The 24,535-nt window shown below is 34.3% G+C and overlaps 1 protein-coding gene and 1 non-coding gene across 2 annotated transcripts; both read right to left on the bottom strand.

Moving 5' to 3' along the window:
* Window positions 1-1,048: 1,048 nt before the first annotated feature.
* LOC130743646 (2-oxoglutarate-dependent dioxygenase 19-like) lies at window positions 1,049-3,494 on the bottom strand. The gene is made up of 4 exons (XM_057595882.1): window positions 3,100-3,494; window positions 2,319-2,554; window positions 1,907-2,234; window positions 1,049-1,405 (listed from the first exon to the last, which is right to left on the bottom strand). The coding sequence occupies exons 1-4, from the start codon at window positions 3,343-3,345 to the stop codon at window positions 1,157-1,159; spliced, it is 1,059 nt and encodes a 352-aa protein (XP_057451865.1). The 5' UTR covers window positions 3,346-3,494; the 3' UTR covers window positions 1,049-1,156.
* A 39-nt stretch (window positions 3,495-3,533) lies between these two features.
* Window positions 3,534-3,606, bottom strand: TRNAA-CGC (transfer RNA alanine (anticodon CGC)). The gene has a single exon. It is a non-coding gene; the product is annotated as a tRNA-Ala (tRNA).
* Between the last annotated feature and the right edge of the window lie 20,929 nt (window positions 3,607-24,535).

The following is a 24,535-nucleotide window of genomic DNA, read 5'->3' as shown; positions in this document are numbered from 1 at the left end:
ATTAAAAAATCTTGCAAATATTATTATAAATTCAGAAAAAGTTATAAAAAATACTAAATATGTTATAATACTAAATAACATGAAAATGACACAAAAAGTTATACCAAATAACATGAAATAATACCACATAAATGACATATAGCCAAATATCATAAAACTTCATTACCAAATGACATGAAACAATCTAACATAAATAGTACCTGAAAGGTGAAAAACAACACTAAATGTCATACAATGACACCTAGAACTTAGATGTCTCCAACATGCCAAATAATATATATAGACATGTAACAAATAACTACGAACAAATACTCTATGTTCAAATATGACAAATAACTACAAATACTTAAGTCTCAAAGTTTCAAAAAGTCATAACTCCGACACTAGCACTCCAAGTATGAGTAAAATTATAAAAAAATTTATTATTATATGTATGGATTCTGGGTTGGGTTGGATGGATTTGAACTGAATTCGAAATCCGATCCGAACTTGGTTGGGTTGTAGTAAAATTCATCCGATTAACCCGATTACCCGATTCAACCCGTATTTTTTCTATTGGATCGGATTGGGTTGAACGGGTTCATTAGATCTACCCGGCCCATGTTCACCCCTACTTTATGACTCATGAGGGGTTTTGAGCCCACTTGGGCTTTTGTGTTTTTGGAGTGGCCCTATTTGCAGCTTCAGTAGTTTGGCCAGCTCTAACAGATCACAAGTCTACAATAGCCTATATCATTAACTTTGGCTCAAACCCCATCTCATTGTCATGTAAGAAACAATCAAGCATAGCTAAGTTTTTAATTGAAGTATTAACAGCCATTACCTCCACTGCCATGGATCTATTATGGTTGCAGAAACATCTCAAAAAACTTTATTGTCCTTTAATTTCATAGCAACTCATTCATTCTGAAAATCTTGAAGCTACTTATCTATGTGTTAATCTATAGTAGTTCATTATAGGATGAAACAAAACATCTTGCTATATATTGTCATTTCGTTTGGTGTATGATCACTGATAGGGGGATACATGTTGTGTGAAAACCAGGAATTACCATACTGCAAGCTAAATACCATTAGCATTAACTATCTTCATATCCTTAAATTTGGGTAATTCCCATATCATGTTCTATACAGACTATATCAGAAAAATATATAATCATTGAGCATTCAACCGGATCTGATCCAAGCCACTTTTATCAACAAGTTGTGTCTTCTGCTGAATCTGGTAATAGTCCTGGTACTTGATGCTTTTGTACAATGGCTTTTCTTTCTCCAATAGCTCAGGCGCAGGTCCAATTTTCTTATCTTGTGCAGGTCCATTCACCACCGCAACACTAATCCTAGTGTCTGTGTTGTTAAGGGTTGCTCTGTGCAAGACACTAGAGTATCTCCCATTACTCACAGCCTAACATACAAAGGGGTCACACTCACATGTTAACACTTATAACTTATTCCAATCCAAAAATAGCCAGCAATTAGAAGCTGGGTTTTAAATTGCGGTTTGCAACCGCAAGTAAAATGGTTTTGATTTTTTAAGTGCCTTAACGGTGTCCCTACCACAATTGCAGGCAGCATTTGTCCGCAATTGCAGCTGCGACCACAATTGCAATTTAAATTGTGGTCAGAAACCGCAACTTAAAGGGTTTTGAAGTCACTGCAAGAGCGTCGCAACCACAATTGTAGACTTATCAGCCAGCATTTGTCTGCAGTTGCAGCCACGACCAAAACTGCAATTTAAATCGTTGTCAACCACAACTTAAAGGGTTCTGAAGTCTTGGCAACAGCTTCACGACCACAATTGCAGCCTCATCAACTTGCATTTGTCCGCAATTGCAGCCGTGACCAAAGCTGCAGTCTAAAACCCTGATTCGAAAAGTAAGAGTGGTTGGGAGTGTGAGTGACCGACCTCAAGTTGATCTCCAATGTTGACAACTAGGCAATTGGGAAGGGGATCCACACTGACCCATTTGCCACCATGCTTAACCTGAAGCCCTCCAATTCCATTCTGCATCAAAAAGGTGAGAAGGCCATGATCTGAATGCGGAGGCAACCCAAGAGCAAGGTGTGGCTGTGGACATGGTGGGTACATGTTCACAGCAAAAATCTGTAAACCAGAGTCAAAACAAGAGCACTCAATTATGGAATTGGATTGTAATCCCAGGCTTTCTGATATTCTTTGAAGCAAGTTCCTCGCCAAAGCTCTGATTTTGTGAGTATACTCAAATGCAACCTCCCTGCAGAAAAAAATCTCTAAATAATTATAAGGCCAAGAAATAGTGACCATAGTGCATTGAGGTGCTGAACATGTACAATTTTACCTATAACCTGGTGGTTTGTGGGGGAAGTTGAACTCAGGACCTGTAATGACTTTGAGATAGTCTCTCCAATAATGAACCTTCTCTGCTTGAGGATTGAAGCTGGTGCCATGCCTTATGGGTGAGAAAGTGCCTTTGTCACCAAACTCCTCCTTTTCCTCCATCGGCAAGTCATGAAACTCATGGGACTTCTTCATGACCTCTTCCATCAGATCCTCAGGAATTCCATGATTTGTGAGCTGTCCAATCAGTAGCACTTGAATGATAAGTTTTGTTAAAAATATCATATAACACTACACTACTGATCATGTATCTTAATCACACTAACTATAGAGCTTAAAGTTTTGTGACTAGAGCTATATGGGTAAGTGTATGTTTCCATACCAGTTAATTTGAACTAACTTTCATTTCAATCTAGGAAAAGTGTTTCGTTCACTTTTGGTGCTAAATATCTTCAACTAACTTTTTTTTGTTTAAACTACATATATTCTCCACTAAGGCAATCTCATTCGAGCCAGGTATGATCACTATGTGCAGCAAAGCTCTTTCTACCAAATATTTAAGACAGTTGCATTCACTGAAACTTGAACCCAAAACATTGCTAAAAGACTGTTGCTAGTTAAGCTATAATAACTCATTGTCAATTGATCTTAGTAGTATAAATTCGGTAACTACTTAAACCTGTAGAATAATTCATTCATATGCTTTGTTGGTTCAGGACAAATTTCATGACTTATTGGTTTTTTCTGAAGGTGGGAAGGAAAAGACTGAGAGGGAAACTTACCATGAAGAAACCCCATTCAGCACAGGCCTTGCTGAGTTGATGCACCGCTTTGGCGTGGATTTGAGGGTCATTTGAAGTGAGGAGGGACAAATCAATGACTGGAATGGAAGCTGCAAGCTCGTCTGCAACAACAACATCAGTGGATTCTTCTGTGAGAGAGTGGTAGGTGGAAGGGATTGTTGAGGCTCCGTTTGATTCTGCAAATGTTTTGATGCTTGAAATCTCCGATGCATGAACCGAAGCCATGGATTTTTCAGTGAGCTAGTTGTTGATGATGAACTCATCACGCAAACGATTCCAATGGTCCAAGCTTTGATTATGAATCAACGAAACAGAACAAACATGTCTCTTTTGGCTTTGCAATAATCATCTAGTGTCCTCTTCTTTCTTGTTAGCGCACTCCAACCAAAAAATTAGACAAGAAAACAGAAAAATGGAGTTGCGGGGAATCGAACCCCGTGCCTCTCGCATGCGAAGCGAGCGCTCTACCATATGAGCTACAACCCCGCTGTTGTTACTGAATTTTACTAACTAAATACAAATTCATAACTATATTCGTTTTTGCTGTTTTTTATCCTCTTTTATCTAAGGCTGCTTTTTTTTTTGGTATTTATCAAATGCCACTTTTAATTATAATTTCGTAAATAATCTTATAGTCTAAAAATAATAAAATTATGAATTATGTAATTGGTATTTTAAAATATATGAGTAAATTGTTAACAATACAAAGAATTAACCCTTAGTTTACATAGACTAAAGATGTATTCAAACATGAAAGTATATCATGAGATTTGCATAAAATATGCTTTGGTGTGTGATATGCAAGTAGTAGTGCTAAAACATACTTGACCTGCTGGCCCAACCCATTTGGCACATCTTTTTAGTGGGTTGGGTTGAGATTAATTTTAAACTCAAATCTTAAAAATAGGTTTGTCCATCCCAACCACCATTTTGGCGAACCAATGACAGGTCGGGTCCGGGTCAGCCTGCCAACCATATTTCTACCTCTAATTGTAGGTTATGTTTTATCTAAAACTTCCATTATTGTATTACCTTATCGTTTATAATTGTTGGTAAATTGTTATTGACTAAAGTAAACTCTTATTGATGATTGTAGATAACATTTAATAATGTTAAGAAGGTTAAGTGAGTGCATGTCAAATAAAAATTGACATTTATTAATGATTTAGTGAATATCATTGACACTTACACTTACACTTGATAGATTCTATCGATATTAAATTACAATTTTTAATAACTAGACATGATAAATATTAGTTTGATACTACTATTGTTGAGACTTTATTGTTGCCCTTATGATATACACTCTCCGGTCACTAATATAACTAAAAAACAACATTTTAGATTTATTCAATAAATGATGTATCTAGTCATTATTATAGACTAGATACATAATTTATTGAATGAATTTAGAAACTTATTTTTTTGCTTATAATAGTGACCGAAGAGTGTAAGTGAGTTCATTTCAAATTATGAAATGTTAAAATCAAAAGACGGGCTCATAGTAATAGTGTGACAACTTGGTCACCTCCTTTGGGATCCAAAAGTTTAATGTCGATGGGGCATTTAAAGGGAACTCAGGGCCTTAATGGTGTGGTCGGGTTGATTCGAAATTCTAGCAACAAGGTATTGGGTTATTTCTCTAAGAATGCAGGTGATGGTTGGATCTTTATAGTAAAAGTGAAAGCTATCTTGTATGCGCTTCTCTTCATCAACAAGTCCTATTTAGCAATATAATCATTGAAAGTGATTATGCAATTACGGTAGGATGTGTAAATTCCAGTTCGAATAGATCATGGAAACTCCTCAATGGGCTTAACCAAATTGATCTTTTGATAGGGCGGGTGAATTGCTTGGTGTCTTCCATATCTTTCAAGAGGCGGCTTGGCAGATAATCTTGCCAATAAGGTGTGTAATAGAGATGATTCCCTTTAGCTCTCTCTCGACAACTTCTCATAAATTTTGAAGCTTCTTATAAGTTGATCACTTAGGAGACTAGAAGTTATCAGTTGCAACCTTAATTTGTTTTTGCCGCTACCTTATCCGTGTAGGTCTTTGAAGAGCCTGTCGTTGTCTGTGTTTACTCACCACTCTCGGTTGGATTTCTCTTATTTTTGTTGTTTCTCTCTACTAGGAAGATATTGATTTCCTTTTTCTCTTGGCTTTGGCTACTATACATCAATAATGATATGTTTACACCTCATTTCTACCCATTTTTATTTTTATCTCTCTCCTTTTATTATCTATCACATCTCATACTTTCTCTCTCTTACTTTTTTTTTTCTTTCTTTCTCTCTTCTCCTTTCACCTCTTTCCACCCCAAAGAGGGGTGTGAAAGCAACATTATTCTTTTCGGTTGTGTGTTGATCGACTGGACTTTTATTGGTGGGTTGTTAGGGGCTCATCTTTCTACTTTTTTCAGGGTGGAAATGGTGCTCTTAGTGTGCATCTCCTCTCTAATGAAGGGTTGGACAAATAAGTATAGGGTTGTTATGTTATTAGGGTGGACTTGGTCCCTTTATATAACATTTATATGTTTTGGGCTGGTTTTTCAGACTTGGAGTATGTTCCTGTGCTTGCAATAACTTCTTTAAATGTATTAGGTTGCTGTCCCTTTACTTCTTTATCAATATTTTGGTTTTTCAAAAAAAAAATTAACTTTTTGGATTAGGTGGTAACATTAACATCTCATTTTTCCTCCACTAATTCAATATATTATTATTATTATTATTATTATTATTATTATTATTATTATTATTATACTATTATTTTGTGTTTGATGTGTGTATTATCATAAAATAAGACTATTTAAAAATTTAAGGGAGGAAAAAAAATGTTTATGAAGAAAATGATCATATTAGTGCTTTAATATAGGATTGTTAGAAATCAAATTGAAGAAAAATCAAATAAAATATTATATTTTAATAAATGATGAAAACCCAAACCACTTTCACACACACCTTGGCTAATTCATAGACTTGATTAATTAAGCTGCAATCAGAGGTATTAAATGATTATTTAGTGCATGGATCAAAACATTTGTCTTCATAGTGAAGAGACAAGTCCAAGAACACTTGTCTTTGTGCATGCACTTTCATGGCCACTTGTCCTTCAAATTTCTTCAACCCTTGGCCTATAAATTCGACCATTTTGCAGCCCTATGGTCACACCACAGTTCAGGCTCAACCTAGCTTCAAAAATCTGAGAGAAAAGCTCCTAATTTCCCTTACAAACCTTCAACTTTTTCTTCATTTTATCCTTTTTGTTCTTCACGAAATCCTCTTTCATTCTCTCTAAAACCACTTCAATTATGTTTCTGGGAGTGTGAGGATTAAATCTGGAGAGTTTGGCAAAGTTCTAAACACGTTTTCCTGAGTTCTGGGCTTCATATTCAACTTGTTCTTCATCTTCAATTTTTACCCATTTTTGAAACCTTCTCAAATCACTCTGAAACCACTACCATCATGTTCCTATAAGCCTAAATATCTATTCTGGAAAGTTTCACAAAGTTCTGGGTTTATTTGGGCTGTTTATGAGCTCATTATTCAAGTTGTTCGTCGTGTTCTTCACTGCCACCGTGATGTCCAATTTTCCGGCGAGAATCATCAACTCAAAACATGTTGTTCTCCCTCGTCCGAACTCCGATTCTGACGATTCAAAAGCCTTTGTTCTTCAGGAAGGCAGGAGAATCTAAATATGTGCTCCATTCACCTCCTGCGAGGAACGTCGCCGCCGCATCTTCATCTTCTTTGGCGAGTCAATTTCTGGACATTTTCAAATTTTCGATTTTGAGGTTCTTTCCCTTCCATAACCTATTTTTAAGCTTATATTAATTATTTTAAGCATGAAAAACATACCGTATAACCCTTAATTCGTGAAAGATTGGACTTTAAGCTTAAATGGTCTGAAAATGGTGATTTTCATGATTATCACAACTTGGAATTTTATGTGATTTCTTAAACTGGACAGATTATGATTTTGTCAAAATGATGCATATTTTGTTAGCTTTTGCTAATCTTAATTTATGGAATTATCAGTGATTAACTAGCCTAATTAAGTGGACAATTTCTAACAAATTTTCGATGGTGAAATGATAATCTCATCTAATATGAGATTGATGGTGAAATGTTTAAGCAAGAAGGAACTAAATTGAAGAATTTGCCCGAGTATGTGAGAGCTAATAGAAATTGATCAGTGACTAAATTTACTCAAATGAATTAGGAATCATGCCTTATTCATATACAATATTTGATTCTGAAGTCTAAGTAAGAGGAAAATGATTATGGGGACATTACAATAGAAAGATTAAGTAATAAAGAGAAATAGAAAGTAATTACGAAAATCATATTTTCATGAAGTTGTAAACTAAGAGAATTGTAACTACAATTCTATGCAAAGGAAACTCATGAGGATTGATGGAGACAATAATTATCAAGGAACTAAGGTAAGGGGGAGAGGTCCTTAACTCAAGATAGGGGAATAATATGAATAAATGGGTGTTTAACCCTTCTTAGGTCCTTGTGTGCTGATTGATTTTATATGCATGTTTGTGTTAATTCTTGATGTTGATATGGATGATGGCGTGAGATTATTTGCGATATTGATGCTATATGTGCTGTTTGAAGATGTATGTGATATTGTGATGATCGACGGTGATTGATGATGTATGAATATTGACAAGTTGTATGATTGTGCTGTTAACTATTAAAATGATGGTTTGTTGATGATGATGATGCCTTGAGATGATTGTTGTATTGTGTTGACCCGGGGATATAAGGGTATTTCGTGGGTCTTTTATTTTATTTTTAATTTATTTTCTGAGTTTCAATTAGTTTTTATGCTATTTTTATATAATTTTCATATTTTTAATTAATTTATGATTTTATGAGTTTTTATTTTGATTTGTTAGATTTTAGTAGTTTTAATCTATCGTTAATGAATACTTTTTAAATTATAGATTACGTTAGGATTTAGGTTGTTTATTTTTGAATTTTTATCTTATTTTTATTTTATTTTATTCTAGGAAAAGGGAGTTATCCGACGCTGAGATCCACAGAATTTATCATGCACACGCAGGAGATGGACGACTGCTGTTTTCTTCCTTCCCACGTGCTCAATCATGCTGAAGGTCCACCCACCGTAAGACGGTGGTGCGAGAAGCACTGGATTCCACCCAATTTTACCTTGGCCCAATCGCCATCTGACATGTGGCAGCATTAAAAATAGTTTTTGGCTTATTTGAACCAGATGTTCACGTGATTGCTTTTCAAAGTACAAGATTTGATTTGAATATTAAAATGAATAAGAAAGATTAGATGATATATAAAAGGAACGGATTGATAAGAAACGGGGTGATTAGAATTGAGCACAAACTTCCTAGGGTTTTGAGAGCTTTTTCAAGGTTCCTCCTGGAGACTTTAGGTGCTATTTTTTCTTTCTCTTGAATTCTCGATTATGGTCATACTTGGCTAAACTTCTTTTAGTACTTGGGTTGTGAATCCGTTTTGAACTATGTTTTGATTTGAATCGTTATTTATATGAATTCTCCTTTCCAATCTTCGTAATTGAGTCAATTTATATTGTTTATTCTTGAGTGCACGCAAGAAACTTGTTAATTTCTATGAGAACGGAAGTTGATTATGAATTAGAGAGATAAAGATTCAATTAGATTAGACGTTCCCTACTGCTTGATTCAAGAGTAGAACCTAGTTGCGTTGGCTAGTTTAATTAGGACTTAATCTTCAATTCTCTGGTCTAGGTGTTCGTAAAACAGACTTAGTAATTGAATTCAAAGTCTAGGACGTGTAGACTTAGTAATTGAATTGAAAGTCTAGGGCGTGTGAGTTATCAACATCCTAGAATAAAGGCTAGATCGCCGAAGAAAGGTTTATTGAGTTCATATAAATATTGTTAAAATTGAAGTATAGGACAAATAGTGAAACATACCTTAGTGCTATTTTCCCAACTGAATTCTCAAATCTATTTAATTTTCCGTGTTACTTATTGCGTTCAACATCACTACGTCTAAAATCTGAAATTGGTTTTTACTTTTATAAGTCTAAATAAGAGAATTAATAGAAACTATTTTTGAATCACAATCCTCGAGGGATCGATAATTTATTACTACGAGCAACTTTGTACACTTGCAAAGGAGCTATCAAGTTGGAATTGAAGATTAAGTCCTAATTAAACTAGCCAACGCAACTAGGTTCTACTCTTGAATCAAGCAGTAGGGAATGCCTAATCTAATTGAATCCTTATTTCTCTAATTCCTAATCAACTTCCGTTCTCATATAAATTAACAAGTTTCTTGCGTGCACTCAAGAATAAACAATATAAATTGACTCAATTACGAAGATTGGAAAGGAGAATTCATATAAATAACAATTCAAATCAAAACATAGTTTAAAACGGATTCACAACCCAAGTACTAAAAGAAGTTTAGCCAAATATGACCATAATCGAGAATTCAAGAGAAAGAAAAAAAATAGCACCTAAAGTCTCGAGGAGGAACCTTGAAAAAGCTCTCAAAACCCTAGGAAGTTTGTGCTCAATTCTAATCACCTCGTTTCTTATCAATCCGTTCCTTTTATATATCATCTAATCTTTCTTATTCATTTTAATATTTAAATCAAATCTTGTACTTTGAAAAGCAATCACGTGAACATCTGGTTCAAATAAGCCAAAAACTATTTTTAATGCTGCCACATGTCAGATGGCGATTGGGCCAAGGTAAAATTGGGTGGAATCCAGTGCTTCTCGAACCACTGTCTTACGGTGGGTGGACCTTCGGCATGATTTAGCACGTGGGAAGGAAGAAAACAACAATCGTCTATCTCCTGCGTGTGCATGATAAATTCTGTGGATCCTCAGCGCCGGATAACTCCCTTTTCCTAGAATTAAATTAAATAAAAGGCTTAAAGGGTCCAAAGGCCCCTGAGATTACAAAGGGAATCAAATCCAGGACCTGAAAAATTTTCGCATCAAATTGAGTCCCTAAGAAATTTTTTTTAATTCAATTAAGGCCAAATGTTGCCACAGCTCAATTTTGTCCTAGTCACTTTTACCACGTGGCTTTTATAATTATTTTTTAATTTAAAATTTATTTTTTTAATTCCAACTCATTTATTTAAGTAGAAAAAAATTAAAAACTTAATAAATCCCTAATTTAAATAAAATCCCTTAACTAAATAATTACCTAAATAATAACCTAATCTAATAATAACAAAAAACATCAAACCCAACAAGAAATTAACAATCCCTTCAACATCAAACAACACAGATCTAGGGTTTCACTAACAATTCACAAATCTTCATCCTCACCCCAACAACTGTTATCTTCTTCCTCAACTCCCAAAAAACTCCTTCTTCTTCTTCTTCTTCTTCTTCTTCTTCTTCTTTCTTCTTCTTCTTCTTCTTCTTCTTCTTCTTCTTCTTCTTCTTCTTCTTCTTCTTCTTTCTTCTTCTTCTTCTTCTTCTTCTTCTTCTTCTTCTTCTTCTTCCTTCTTCTTCTTCTTCTTCTTCTTCTTCTTCTTCTTCTTCTTCTTCTTCTTCTTCTTTCTTCTTCTTCTTCTTCTTCTTCTTCTTCTTCTTCTTCTTCTTCTTCTTCTTCTTCTTCTTCTTTCTTCTTCTTCTTCTTCTTCTTCTTCTTCTTCTTCTTCTTCTTCTTCTTCTTCTTCTTCTTCTTCTTCTTCTTCTTCTTCTTCTTCTTCTTCTTCTTTCTTCTTCTTCTTCTTCTTCTTCTTCTTCTTCTTCTTCTTCTTCTTCTTCTTCTTCTTCTTCTTCTTCTTCTTCTTCTTCTTCTTCTTCTTCTTCTTCTTCTTCTTCTCTTCTTCTTCTTCTTCTTCTTCTTCTTCTTCTTCTTCTTCTTCTTCTTCTTCTTCTTCTTCTTCTTCTTCTTCTTCTTCTTCTTCTTCTTCTTTCTTCTTCTTCTTCTTCTTCTTCTTCTTCTTCTTCTTCTTCTTCTTCTTCTTCTTCTTCTCTTCTTCTTCTTCTTCTTCTTCTTCTCCTTCTCCCCCACCCCCCCCCCCCACCCACCCAACAAACTCAAATCTTCATCCTCAACCCCAACAACTGTTATCTTCTTCCTCAACTCCAAAAAAACTCATTCTTCTTCTTCTTCTTCTTCCCCACCCCCACCCACCCACCCAACAAACTCAAATCTTCATCCTCAACCCCAACAACTGTTATCTTCTTCCTCAACTCCAAAAAAAATCATTCTTCTTCTTCTTCCCCACCCTCACCCACCCAACAAACCCAGACAACCAGAACCCCACCATCCTCAATCCACATGCAAATCCGAGTTCAGTCTCATCTCACCAACCTAGATCCAGTCCAGATCGAAGCATATCCGGACAAATTGATGCAAGGAGATGGCAAAGGTGCAGCAAGGAGAGCTTGGGTTTGGCAATGGCAGCAAAAAAGGGTTGGGTGTGGTGGTTGGGGTGGGTTTCAGTTTTGCTGATTGCTGGCTAAAGAAGATGAAATTTGGGGTGGGTAGATAGTGGTGGTGCGTGGGTTTGGAGGTGTTGAGGTGGGTTGGGGTCTTGTTTCTGGAATCTGAATTTTTGGTGTGGTTATGGGTTTTCAATGGTGGGGGTTGAAGAGGTGAGGAAGGTTGCAGAGAGTGTTTTGTTTTATTTTTAGATTTAGGTTTTTATTTACATTAGAGATTTTATTAAGTTTTTTATTTTTTATTTATGCTTTAATATATGAGTTGGATTTAAAAAATTAAGTTTTAGGAAATTTTTCAATTAAAAAAAATTAAAATGCCACGTGGAAAAGCTGAGTAGGCTAAAATTGAAGCCACTTCAGCATCAGACACACTTTGTCCTTAATTGAATTAAAAAAATTTTCTTAGGGACTCAATTTGATGCGAAAATTTTCCAGGTCCTGGATTTGATTCCCTTTGTAATCTCAGGGGCCTTTGGACCCTTTAAGCCTAAATAAAAATAAGATAAAAATCCAAAAATAAACAACCTAAATCCTAATGAAATCTATAATTTAAAAAGTACTCATTAATGATAGATAAAAATTACTAAAATCTAACAAATCAAAATAAAAACTCATAAAATCCGAAATTAATTAAAAATACGAAAATTATATAAAAATAGCATAAAAACTAATTAAAACACATAAAATAAATTAAAAATAAAATAAAAGACCCACAAAAATACTCTTATATCCCCGGGTCAACATATTGATGATATATGTGTTATTTGAAGATGCATGTCATGATGATTGACAGTGATTGATGAGGTATGAATGTTGATAAGGTGTATGCTTGTGTTGTTAACCTGATGTTGATGTTTGACAGTGATTGTTGATGTTCTCTACTCTTGAGGAGGTGTTGATGAGGTATACCCGGTATGGTAATGGTTGTGTAACCCCATTTGAAGAAAAAGAGTTGTTTTGAATATACTATGAAAAGAATTTATGAAAATCTTTCTTAAAATGATTCTCAGTTTATGTTTGGAAAACAATTGTAAATCTTTCTTAAAATGATTCTCAGTTTACTTCTCCTCTTTCTCCTTCGTGGAACTTTTCCTTTTCACTTTAAGTGGGTTTGCTTTTGATGTATTGTGTATACGATACGTTTCCTATGACGTCGGCCTCTAAGTCTCCTTGAACTTTACATTCATTGCTTAAGTCCATAACTTGCTTCAGAAGCCTTTGTGAGATAGCAGAGAAAGGGTATTTGGGACTCTAGGCTCCTAGAATATATCTAGCTAAGTCTAAGATACGAGAATGAGGTTCATCTCTCTGAACATCATATTCATATTTTCTATTATATCTAATTAAACATTGTCCAACAGATTATTGTCATAGAATTGGAAACTCAGAGTCATAGTTCTACAATAAATTATGAAAGATTTGAACTAACTTAGTGGCAGTCAATCACTACACCTCAACTATTATCTTAACATAAGTTGTCTGCCTAGGGTGATATAAAACTTCAAAAATTCATCAAAGCACATAGACACTTTCATCAAAATCACAACACATGCAACCAACACATGCTCTCCTTACTATAGTAATTTCTACTTTCAAAGATAGTTAACTTACGTATTCGCAACAAAACTGCACTAAACTCACTACCCATTTAATGAATAAATGAATTTGATAACAATACAAGAAAGTGAACTGAAAAACAACCTAGCTTTTCAAAACTGCAACCCATTAAATAAAAGGATAATAATCTGGTCTAGTATTGAAAATTTTTTGCTTGTATTGTTTTTTAATTTGCCATTTTTAGAGATGAACATGCAGCATCAAAATCCCTTTTTTCCTCAACATCTGATGATAATAATTTCTGTAAAGTGGATTGTTCCCATACTCAATATTTGCTCTAACAAATCTGCAAAAAATAGTATCTTGTAAGTTATAAGTAATATAGAACCCAATGAGAATGAAGTGCTAAATATGAAAACGTAAATAATAATAATACATGTTATGAAGACTAACATACTGGGCTTTCAAATTCTTTTCCAATACATGAACATGAAGAGAACATGTCCAATATAAACAATAGTCCTTGCTCCATCGTTATTTAAGGTAGAGAATACTTCAATATGAACATACAACTTGGTCTTTGGTCTTGTGTGTGGAAACTAATAAGTCAATGGATTTTTAATGTTTCCACTTGTAATTTAATTTCCACGTGGCAGGTTCAAAAAATATAAAAAAAAGCCAAATGAGCTCATTCCGTTAGTTTTTTAACGTTGACTGACGGAGGGGTAGACGGTGCACTGTTTGAAAACATGAGGGGTAGAAACATCGACAAAAATAGAGTAGGGGCAGAATTTGCACAAACTTGAAACATCAGGGGCCAAAAGTGTTTTTTAGCCAAAATAATATTAAAACTTATTGAAGGTATGAAAAACGGTAGAAAGGGGGGGTTTGAATAACGTTTTCAGTACAAAACTTCCACCTTAAAGATTTTGACAAATCTTTCGAGAACTTAAGTGCTAAAGATAAGAGATAGAGAAGCACACAAGGATTTTATCCTGGTTCACTTGATAAATCACTCAAGCTACTCCAGTCCACCCGTTAAGGTGATTTCTTCCTTCTTAGAATGAAGGCAATCCACTAATCAGGTAAGAGTTACAACTGCACTTGAAACCTACAAGTGACTAACAATTACACTGACTTAGCTCACACTAAGATTCACTCTCTTAGTCTTCTCTAGGATCCGATCAACCTTGATCTCCTAAAGGAACTAAACAAACTGTTTATCAAAGAATTGTTTACAAGAGATTTGCTTCTAAAAAGCTAATAGTAAACTCAATGAATTTCAGATGAAAGAAAGCTTAGAATAATTTGAATATGTCTTGCGCGTGTGTATTGCTTCTAGCCACTTCTTTCAATCTTCAGCCTCTATATATACTCCAAGGATTAGGGTTGAGCAATGCATGGGAAATGCTACCGTTGGAGGGCAGTTCTGGAAAATCCAGCTTCTGCTGTGGCTGAGAACGTTAGGTAGGTCGTCAGGAAGGTACACTGCTTTTGTACTTGGATAGCGACTTGACCTTTTAACCTAGGAGACTTCTGATCAGAGGAATGCTTCGTATTGGAACTTGTGAAGCCGGTTGATCAGAGTCAGAGGGAAAGCACAGATCCTCTGACCATTGTTTCTTCTGATTCTGAACTCAGAGGGAAGAACATGGCCTTCAGAGTTTCTTGCTTCTGGACTTCAGAGTTTCCACTATTCAGCTTCTGGATCTTCAGAGTCTTCTACACCATCAGAACATCTGAACCTTCAGTGTTTCTTGGTTATCAGAACTTCTGGATCTTCAGAGCTTCTAGTGACTGAGTCCTCATCAGAGTTTGTATAACTTCAGAACTTCTGAAGCTTTTCCACTGTTCATACTGAACATGGTGAATGCGAAAGCGTTGCTTGGGTCACTCTTTATACACAGTGCTTCTGATTTGTGTGAGATTGAGTTGAGGTCAGAGCCTGTAAATAGCACACTCAGAAAAACACGTTAGAGTACCACAATTGTTCATATCAAAAGGTTAACTTGTAATCATCAAAACATAGAGTTGTACTACTAGATCAAAACTTGATCTTACACTTATTTCATGATTTATTAGAAAGTATAAATATATTCATTATAAGTGAGGGAATTAACAAGATATACAACTCTCCTCAAAGGGATCAAAAAAATGGCAAAGCCAGATAGTAACCATTCTCAAAGCCTAAGATTACTAACCCAAAGAACAACGAAAAAAACTTATTTTATGATATTTTTTTTGTTACAATTTAATGATATTAAACACTTATTACTTAACCTTTTTTCCTAAATTTAAATATTTTAAATTAATTTAAATAATTTTTCATATTAAAATTACAAATAAAATTACAAATTGTTTTTATACTAATAATAAAATATCAATAATTAGATTTGAGTATTATTAATTATTTTCACACAAAAAACTCTAATTATATTTATTGAAATTTCTTAACACAAATTTTCTATATTTTTAATGAAAAACAATTTTAATTTTAATTTAATTTAACTATAATAGTTTATATATAATTTTAAAAAAATATTGTAAGTAAACTCGTGCGTTGTGTAATATCTAGTTAAATGTAAAGGAAGAAAAGGGGCTTGAGCGAGATAGACACAATAAATAAATCTACCTACCTCCACGCTTGTTCCATCCTTAGCTATATGTTGTGGTGGAACAAATTCAACAATGTAATCACCCACAGATAAGAGTGAGTCAAATTCTTTTCTCTACTCGTTCTTCCTTTCTAGAGTCATTGTCTCCAACTTTGAAATTCTCTAAAAACGTATGTTGCATTGTATCAAGAACATATATAGTATTGAATGTACATTTCATTGAGAGAACATATTTCAGATAGTCAACTCACTGAAAATATATATCAAAAATTGAATGAAGGTGACTACACTATCATTTATAATGTTCTACAAATCAAATCACATGTAGCATATGATATAAACATTGTTTTTCAATTAGCTCGCATAGATTGGAAAAAATGTATATATCAACATATTTGTTATGACTTTAGATAAAGCCAATGGAAAATTAAAGAAAGCATTTTTACAGATGTTTCAATAAACAAGCAACATACTTTTAATCCTTACTTTCAATTTCTAAGTCTCTTTGGAGTCATTCACTTATACAATTGAGTTAACTCTTCGTGCCATACCTGATTAATATAGATCACAAGATCAAAAGAAGAAGAAATAATGTCAAAATGTGCATAAATCAAGAGTAGAAAAAGAAAAAATGATCCAAAACCTAAGAATCAGATCAAGTGGGGTCAAAGTCCCTTTAGGGACTGCTGGACCATTCAAACTTCTTTGCCTGAATTTTAGCCTACTATCTTCCACCATACTCAGTCACTTCATTTTGCACTCCAATTTTTCAAGATTGTAGATAGTCTAATTATCAATATCACACACACACACACACTTAGTCACCACAATTTCATCACTTAATTTTAAATTCAACTATAAAAATTCATTAAGATTATGAACTCAAGTATTTGTACATGGGCTATCAATACACTATATTTGACCTGGCCATTTTGCCCCATTAGGACCATAAAAAACGTCAATGTAAAACGTAACCAAGAAAGCAATATTATTTTATGACTACTGACTTCATTTTTACATGGTATTAACAAAAAAAAAAAGATCCTATACTATGAAAGGTTAGATAAATTTTTATGTACAACTATAGTTAAAAAGCATCTAAAGAGACAGTGACATTGTTGCTATGCATGAAACCTCAGTCTCACTTCATTATTGCCATCATGAAGAGACTAATGCCTACCAATTGCAACAGCAAAATATGCAATGGAACTCACGAATCCATCTAATTGTTGCTTCAATCATGGCTTAACTTTAAAAAGTTGATAAACAATGTTTAATTTTCTTAAAGACTAACAAAGCAAAAATTAAAGATAATAATAAAATATGAAACTACAAAAGATATTAAATTCAATCCCGCAATCATAGGGATGGCAAAACGAGCTGGCTCGTCCCGTCCCGCCAATAGCCCGCCATAAACGGGACGGGTTGGGCTAGCCCGCCAAAAAAAAGCGGGCTCAAAATTCTAGCCCACCCCGCCAACGGGCGGGCCAGCGGGCCAGCCCATGGGCCACTATGTTAAGGAAACAAAAAACAATTATTTTAGTAGAAAAACCTAAAATAATTGTTCTATGATATTTTTTTCTAAATAATATGAGAGGATGCAAATAATAAAATTGTAACAAAGAATAAAAACAATCTTTTTGACAGTTGACATATATACAACTATAAATATATAATATATAGAAGAATGCAAATAATAAAAACATGCAAAAAGAAATAATGTATATAGAGCATGGGCACACCAACTTACAAAGCAATACCATAGAATGCAAAGCCAAAGATTAGAACCTGTGAAAGAACTTATTTAAAAACAATTCAAGTCAAGGATACATATTGCCTCACCAACAAAAAATACAAAGAACAAGAACTGGTCAAAGTTTCAATATCATCCATATTTAATATACCAAAGCCAACCATCATCATAAATTAAAGACAACAAATTATAGTCCTTGCCTCCATGACATGACTCCACACACCATAGTTCACAAAATACAAACCAAAAGATACAAAGTTGACATCACAAATCATAATTCATGTCTCCATGACATGATTCCACTCCACACACCCCATTCATAAAGTACAAGCCAAAAAGTACAAAGTTCACAAACAACCACATTCAAAAATCTAAACTATGAGTGGATCATTCATTATCTTCCACATCTACAGGATTGGATGCCGTCGCCTTGGGTGGTTCCACTCTTCCATCATGATCACCATCATCACCATCGTCATCCCCATCTAGAAATCAAAATTACAAAAATAAATAAAATTCAAAAACATATATAAAAACAATAAAGTGAATAAACTAAGCCAAATAATTATATTCATTCAAATTAGATAAGTTACCTTCACCAGCAAAACCAAGCATCCAATTGCGAGTACATATCAAAGCTTCCACATTTTTTGATAAAAGTCGATTTCTATACTTGTTAAGGACATGTGAGCCAATGCTAAATGAAGATTCGGAAGCCACCGTAGTAATTGGAATGCTTAGCAAGTCACGAGCCATTATTGATAGATTTGGAAATCGACTCTTATTATCCTTCCATCATTTGAGCACATCCATATCTCCTCCACCAAAATCCAATGTTGCTTCATCCAAATAAGTATCAAGTTCAGACTTTCCAATCTTAGAGCGTTGTTGTTTCTTTTGCCTATCAAGTTCCTATCATATGTAATAAGTAAAACATGTGAAGAACAAGTAAATTACATAATATTAAATAATTACATTACAAGTTCAAAATACACATAACTTACATTAAACACGTAGGATAGGTCGTGAAGTAAATTCTTTGATTCTTGAGACACTCTAGAAGTAGATGTTGAGGTTTGAGAAGATTCCAAAGAAGTCACTTTGCTAGAATACTTATCAAATAGCATGTACAAGTTTCTCTTCACCAAATCCATCTTTTCTTCACAAGTAGAAGCCTTAGCTTCAACTTTACTATAACAATAACTCAATGTATCAAGTTTCTCCCTTGGATCAAGAACCGCTCCCAATGCAAGCACAACACTATACTCTTCCCAATATTTCAAAAACTTTTCATTCATCTTTTTAGCCATCTTTTTTATGACTTCATCTTCATCTCTTAAACAATCATTTATGACACATTGAATCTTCCAAACTTGCATAAAATACAAGTTGGATGTAGGATATGATGTTCCAGAAATCAAGGTGGTAGTCTTATAAAAAGGCAATAAGACTTGACAAATTTGTGCTCCTCTTTCCCACCCTTCTTCTGTTGGACAAGAGTCATAATCCCTCTCATACCCTCCAAAATTTTCAAATGCACGTTTATATTTAAGAGCACGTTTATAAAAAGCATCAAGTACGTTGAATTCCACCTAGTAGAAACATCAAGACACAAGCCCGCTGAAATTTGAACACCACCAATCTCCTCAATGCATTTCTTGAAGGTTAGTATTCTACCTTCTGAACCCCTCACATATTTGACGCTCTCTCTAATCTTTTGTAATGCAGAACTAGCCACTGTCAACCCATCTTGAACAATCAGATTTAATATATGTGCAGAACAGCGAACATGAAAGAATTGGCCATCACACAAGAGCCACTTTTTGAGACAAAGTCGCTTTTTCAAATCACCTTGCAATTTATCATTGGCATATGCATTATCTAAAGTAATAGAGAAAATCTTCTTCTCTATGCCCCAATCACTTAAAAAATGAAGAATCTTCTTAGTCAACTCATGTCCACTGTGAGGAGGAGGCATATGGCAAAAGTTGAGAATTTTGCTAGTTAACTTCCAATTAGTGTCAACATAATGAGCAGTCAAAGTAATATATCCCTCAGTAGTACATGATGTCCACAAATCAGAGGTCAAAGATATCCTAGAATTAATCTTGGACATTTCTCCTTTAAGTTTCTCTTTCTCTCTCATGAAAATTTTTAAGACACCGACCTTGCAAGTGTTCCTAGAGATAGGAACTGCATCAGGATTCAAGTACCTTATCCAATTTCTGATTCTCCTGAACTCAACAAACTTAAAAGGCAAATCATGCTCTATTATTGCCCTAGCACACATCTCACGTGACACCATTGGATCAATCTTTCTTGATTTCAATTTCCCTTGCATATCTACCATAATCTGATCAATGTTTTCATGCTGGAGTTTCACACACTTAAGAATATGACGCTTTAAATGTGAAGTCCCATAAACCTTACCACCACCCTTGTATATTTGCCCACATCCAACACATTTTACCCTATCAATTCCATCTTCTTTTGCTGGTCCTAACTTCGTGAAATTTTTCCAAACACTAGATCGTGTTTTCGGCTTTTTCTTACTAGGTTCATGAACTTCATCTTCATCAACATCCAGATCATAATCATCATCATCATCATCGTCGTCGTCATCATCAATGTCAAAATATTCATTTTCCCCATGCAAAGCTATTGGAATATTGAGTTCTTCCATTTCACAGTACCTACAAATACGCATAACTTCGAATTTAATAACAAAACACTTCAGATAGGTACAAGAACAAAGTAATATAAGCTAAATTTTATTAAAAGCACAAGTGCCCAGGAAAGAACAAAGTACAATAACAAAGCACCAAGTATTCCTTGGCTAGACATACTGTTACTTGCATATTAAAATATGATTGCAGATCAAAATATGATAAGGCCATGTTGTTTTCGGATTATTTAGTCACATTGCTTCTACTGACTAATCTAGTCTTTTTCAAGTTGTATTTGTAAAACAATGGTGATTGCAGTATCTGGCTATCTACTCACTTGATCCTACCAGGAGCTCAAGTTCATGTGATTGGTCTTGTATGCTCTATGCTATTCCATTTAGAGCAACAATGACAGTTAAAGTTTTGAATGATTTTTTTGGTGTATCTAAACTGTATAGTTGCTGCAATATTTTGTTCTGTAAAATAGTGTATCTAAGGGGAACCCACAAATCAAACAAATATGCTTTCTTAGCCATTAGCTAGTACCATACAATTTATACAGTTCCAGAAATAAAAAGATGGTGCAGTGGATATACACCAAGAAAAATTATTTTTATAGATGTTAGTTATGCACAAAAGTTTACCCAGATTTATGGATTTTTCATTAAAAAAAAGAAACAAAAGAGAGTTATTCAGACTTTTTAACACTTACAAACACACTTGATGGAGGGAGCACCAACGGTGGACGGTGAACGGAGGACGGTGAGCGAAGACAGTGAGCGAAGACGGTGGACGACAAGCAGTAGTGCGTTTTCAGTTTTCACTTCTCCTCAATATCAATTGCTATCCTCTCAGATATTGTAAGATTAGGTTTTTTACTTTTTTAACTTGTTATCATGTTAGGAGACAAAGTAGAAGAAGATAAGAATCCTTAGCCACCCACGTAGACTCTCAATCTATCATTCTTTTTATTTTTTTATTTTTTTCTATTGATTGATTATTCAATTGATTTTTTTAGTGTGTTTACTAAACTTGCACTCTGCTGGGGGCTGTGAGCATAGGAGAATTTTTATGAAAGAGAAAAAAAAATTCAGCCCAAATCAGCCCTCACCAGCACACACCAATAAAAAAAACGAAGCCCGCGGGCTAGCCCGCCCCAGCCCGCCTTCAACCCGTTAAATTGCTGGCTCGAACGGGGCGGGTTAACATTTTTTTTGGGCTACATTTTTCAGCCCAACCCGCCCCAAAACAGTGGCGGGGCGGGCTGAGCCCATATTGCCATCCCTACGCAATCATGAACTATGTGGACCTTGAGATGGACATGGCTAAGAAAGAAATTATATGGTACATTAAAGGAGCTCAAACCATGACTATTTCATACTCTATTAAGTCTACAAACATACCATAATTGTTGTTCCAACACACATCACCGATCAAAATCTCAAACATTCAGCAAAAGCTTTTATCAGCACATACCATATTGAAAAATTCCCTAAATAAACTACAACAATTAAACCCAAGAAAAAATATAAAATAATTTTAAAAGCCTGTGAACACTATAAGAGTTCTTTTTAAGTTACATCTTCCACCTGTAATCCTTTTAATGCTTCCTTTTATTTCTCGTTAAAAAACTCCTTGTATCCCAAACACCCATTCACATGATAAAATTGCTTTCTAAAATAAGCCTATAAATAAGGAACTCAAACTTCAAATATTAAAGACCAATTATAACAACATGATTCAACAGACCAATTATAACAATATCTTCAACTTTTAGGGAAGCAAAGACATATATAACGATAAACAAAATTAATAAGTGAGTGTAATGTACTTAGTCAAACAACAAATTGTTCTTCATAACTCATAATAGAAAGCATCAATAAAAACCAGTTGAATGACAAATGGCTAAGAGAATAACACACATGTCCTACATATGAAGCACTCTTACTCTTACCTTTCATGTGTCTATCACAGAACAAAAGCTCCTAATAGAGTTAGTGGGCCCAACAATTACTTTGCCTTTTTTTTACCCTGACAATCACAATAAAGATAATCAGGACATCTACTACAACTCAACAGATGAATAAATGAACATCCATTAAAATTAAAGAAAAAGGCTACGATGAAAGATGAGTAACAGAAGATTAATAATGATTGATAAATATTAAAAGAATCATTCTGAACCAAAGCATCAATTAGAACAATGCGGAGGGAAAATGGACTCAATGGTTTATTCATAGGACACATTCACCATATCCAAATAACCCTACTCCTGAGTCTCCAGGTATTTTTCCAGGACACACACTCTTAATGGGATTCACATGCCCACTCTTATCTCTCATTCATATCAAAACAATAGAATCTAAGCAGCTGAAAAGGAAGGAACTTGATTGACAATGCCAGATGAACATGAAGAGACACAATAGTTCAACTTATAGCAAAGAATTGGGCGTGATCCAAATCAAATCATAAAAGTTGTAAATGAAATTAGATGGGAGGTAGGGTGTAGGCTCAAAACCTGTAAAGCATAAGCCATAATTGTTTCCGGAGGATTGATGAAGGTTGAATATGTCATCGTTTCGGAAAAGGGAAAATGGAGGATATATGGTAGATGAGCTTCGTAGGGTTGAAGCATCAAACAGTGAACGCGAATCCAGCAAGAGAAAGTACCGGAGGAAGCAATGCAGCTGTGATTAGGTTGTTGGAACGCACGTAATGGGTGTAGGAACAGTATGAGTGCGAGACTGGCAAGTTGAGCGGTGTCGTAGAGGTGATGGACTGACGGCTGCCGAATTTCACGGGAGAAAGCTGATAGTGATAGTATGTGCTAACCCTAGATGACCAATATCTTAGTATCCATTATTAAATAAGGCCCAACAATGACCTAGGCCCAATTCAACAGAAACGGGAACAAAAAAAAGTTGCTCGTGAACAGTGCAATGGAACTCTGTTTTTTTAATTAGTAGATTTTATAGGTATTGATAAATGGCACTATACTTGTTTTGAAATCTCTTAAAATTATGTCATGTATTATGTAATGTGACAATCCAAAATTTGAAATCTAATTTGACTACATAAATCTACTATATTTATTGTTTTCTTAATAAGATATTTGTTTTTCCCTATAAATATAACAAAATAAAATAAAAAACTCTAATGCTTAATTTTGTATTCAATCTTCACACAAAAAAATACATAAAATTTGCTTTAACTGACTTTTCTAAATCAAATACATATTATTATACTTACTCTTTTTTTGAAACGTGTGGGCTGCGTTTGGAAATGATACATAAATATAAGATTTATCTTTCCAGCTAGTTTTAAATATTTTTTTGGTCCCTCCAAAATAAGATTTATTTGGTGTACATCCCTCTAAAAAATTCATTGGAAAACAACGTTAAATTGAAAATAATACCGAGTTTTAGTCTCTTCCGTCAACTTCTGTCCATTATCCACTGAATTATCTGACAGACGATGATGTGGAATGATTTTATAGGGGCCTAAACCAAGCAATTATCCTTTTAGAAGGACTTAAACCAAAGAACCTTGATTTTATAGAGACCTAAACACAATTTTTAACTTGGCTTATGCCCTTATCAAATCATGTTTATTTGGTTTAGGTCCATCAAAGGATATAAGTTGACTGTCAGGGCTGAAATCTCAAAATTATTTTCTACTTAGGTGTGTTTTTCAAAGGAAATTTTTTATAAGGGCCTAAGCCAAAGAACGCTAATTTTAAAGGAAACAAAAACATACTTAAGCCTTCCATGTTTGTGCATAAAATAAAATAAATGTAAGTGTCTTAAAGTTAAATTTACCTCTTTTAGTTATTATTGTAAGTTAAAAACTAAAATACATTTATTTATCAACTAACAGGTTAATTAAATGATTTTTTTATGTAAATTCAATTATTTTCTATGTGTCCATAGTACTCTCTCTGATATCATATCTATCCAATGTTGATTCAATTTATCAACTCAGCAGTAAATAAGTGTTTATGATATTGGTATGTGGATTGATGGTAACGGACAATGGAGGCTAGAATAGATAAGAGAACTTAGAGGCAAAGAGATAGGATTGCTAGACCAATTGAAGTATTGGATGTTGGGTTTCACACATTTAAGGCCTCCTTAAAATGTTAATGATCAAGACTTGACCGACTTTCAAAGAATGCAATGAATAAAATTGTTTCCATCCTTTACCAATCTTAGTATTTCTTTTTCCTCGGCGACCTTTTGAATCGATTATATTGCATGGAATTATTATACCAGATGGTCCTTGTAGAGCCATGGATCCTTCCCACGTGTTCGAATATAATTTGCAACACGCCTAGGGATGTACTGGAAAAAAACATCCATATCAATCAGATT

This window comes from Lotus japonicus, chromosome 1, assembly GCF_012489685.1.
Source record: "Lotus japonicus ecotype B-129 chromosome 1, LjGifu_v1.2".
Classification (NCBI taxonomy): domain Eukaryota; kingdom Viridiplantae; phylum Streptophyta; class Magnoliopsida; order Fabales; family Fabaceae; genus Lotus; species Lotus japonicus.
The sequence above is the reverse complement of the archived record's forward strand: the minus strand, read 5'-3'. Positions and strand labels throughout refer to the sequence as shown.

Bases quoted from the DNA above. Each gene is read 5' to 3' on its own strand.
- LOC130743646 (XM_057595882.1), bottom strand. From the start codon at position 3,345: ATGGCTTCGGTTCATGCATCGGAGATTTCAAGCATCAAAACATTTGCA. The intron at 2,235-2,318 runs GTAAAATTGTAC...TTTTTTCTGCAG, and splicing joins CACAAACCACCAGGTTATAG to GGAGGTTGCATTTGAGTATA. The intron at 1,406-1,906 runs GTCGGTCACTCA...TTTGTATGTTAG, and splicing joins ACATTGGAGATCAACTTGAG to GCTGTGAGTAATGGGAGATA.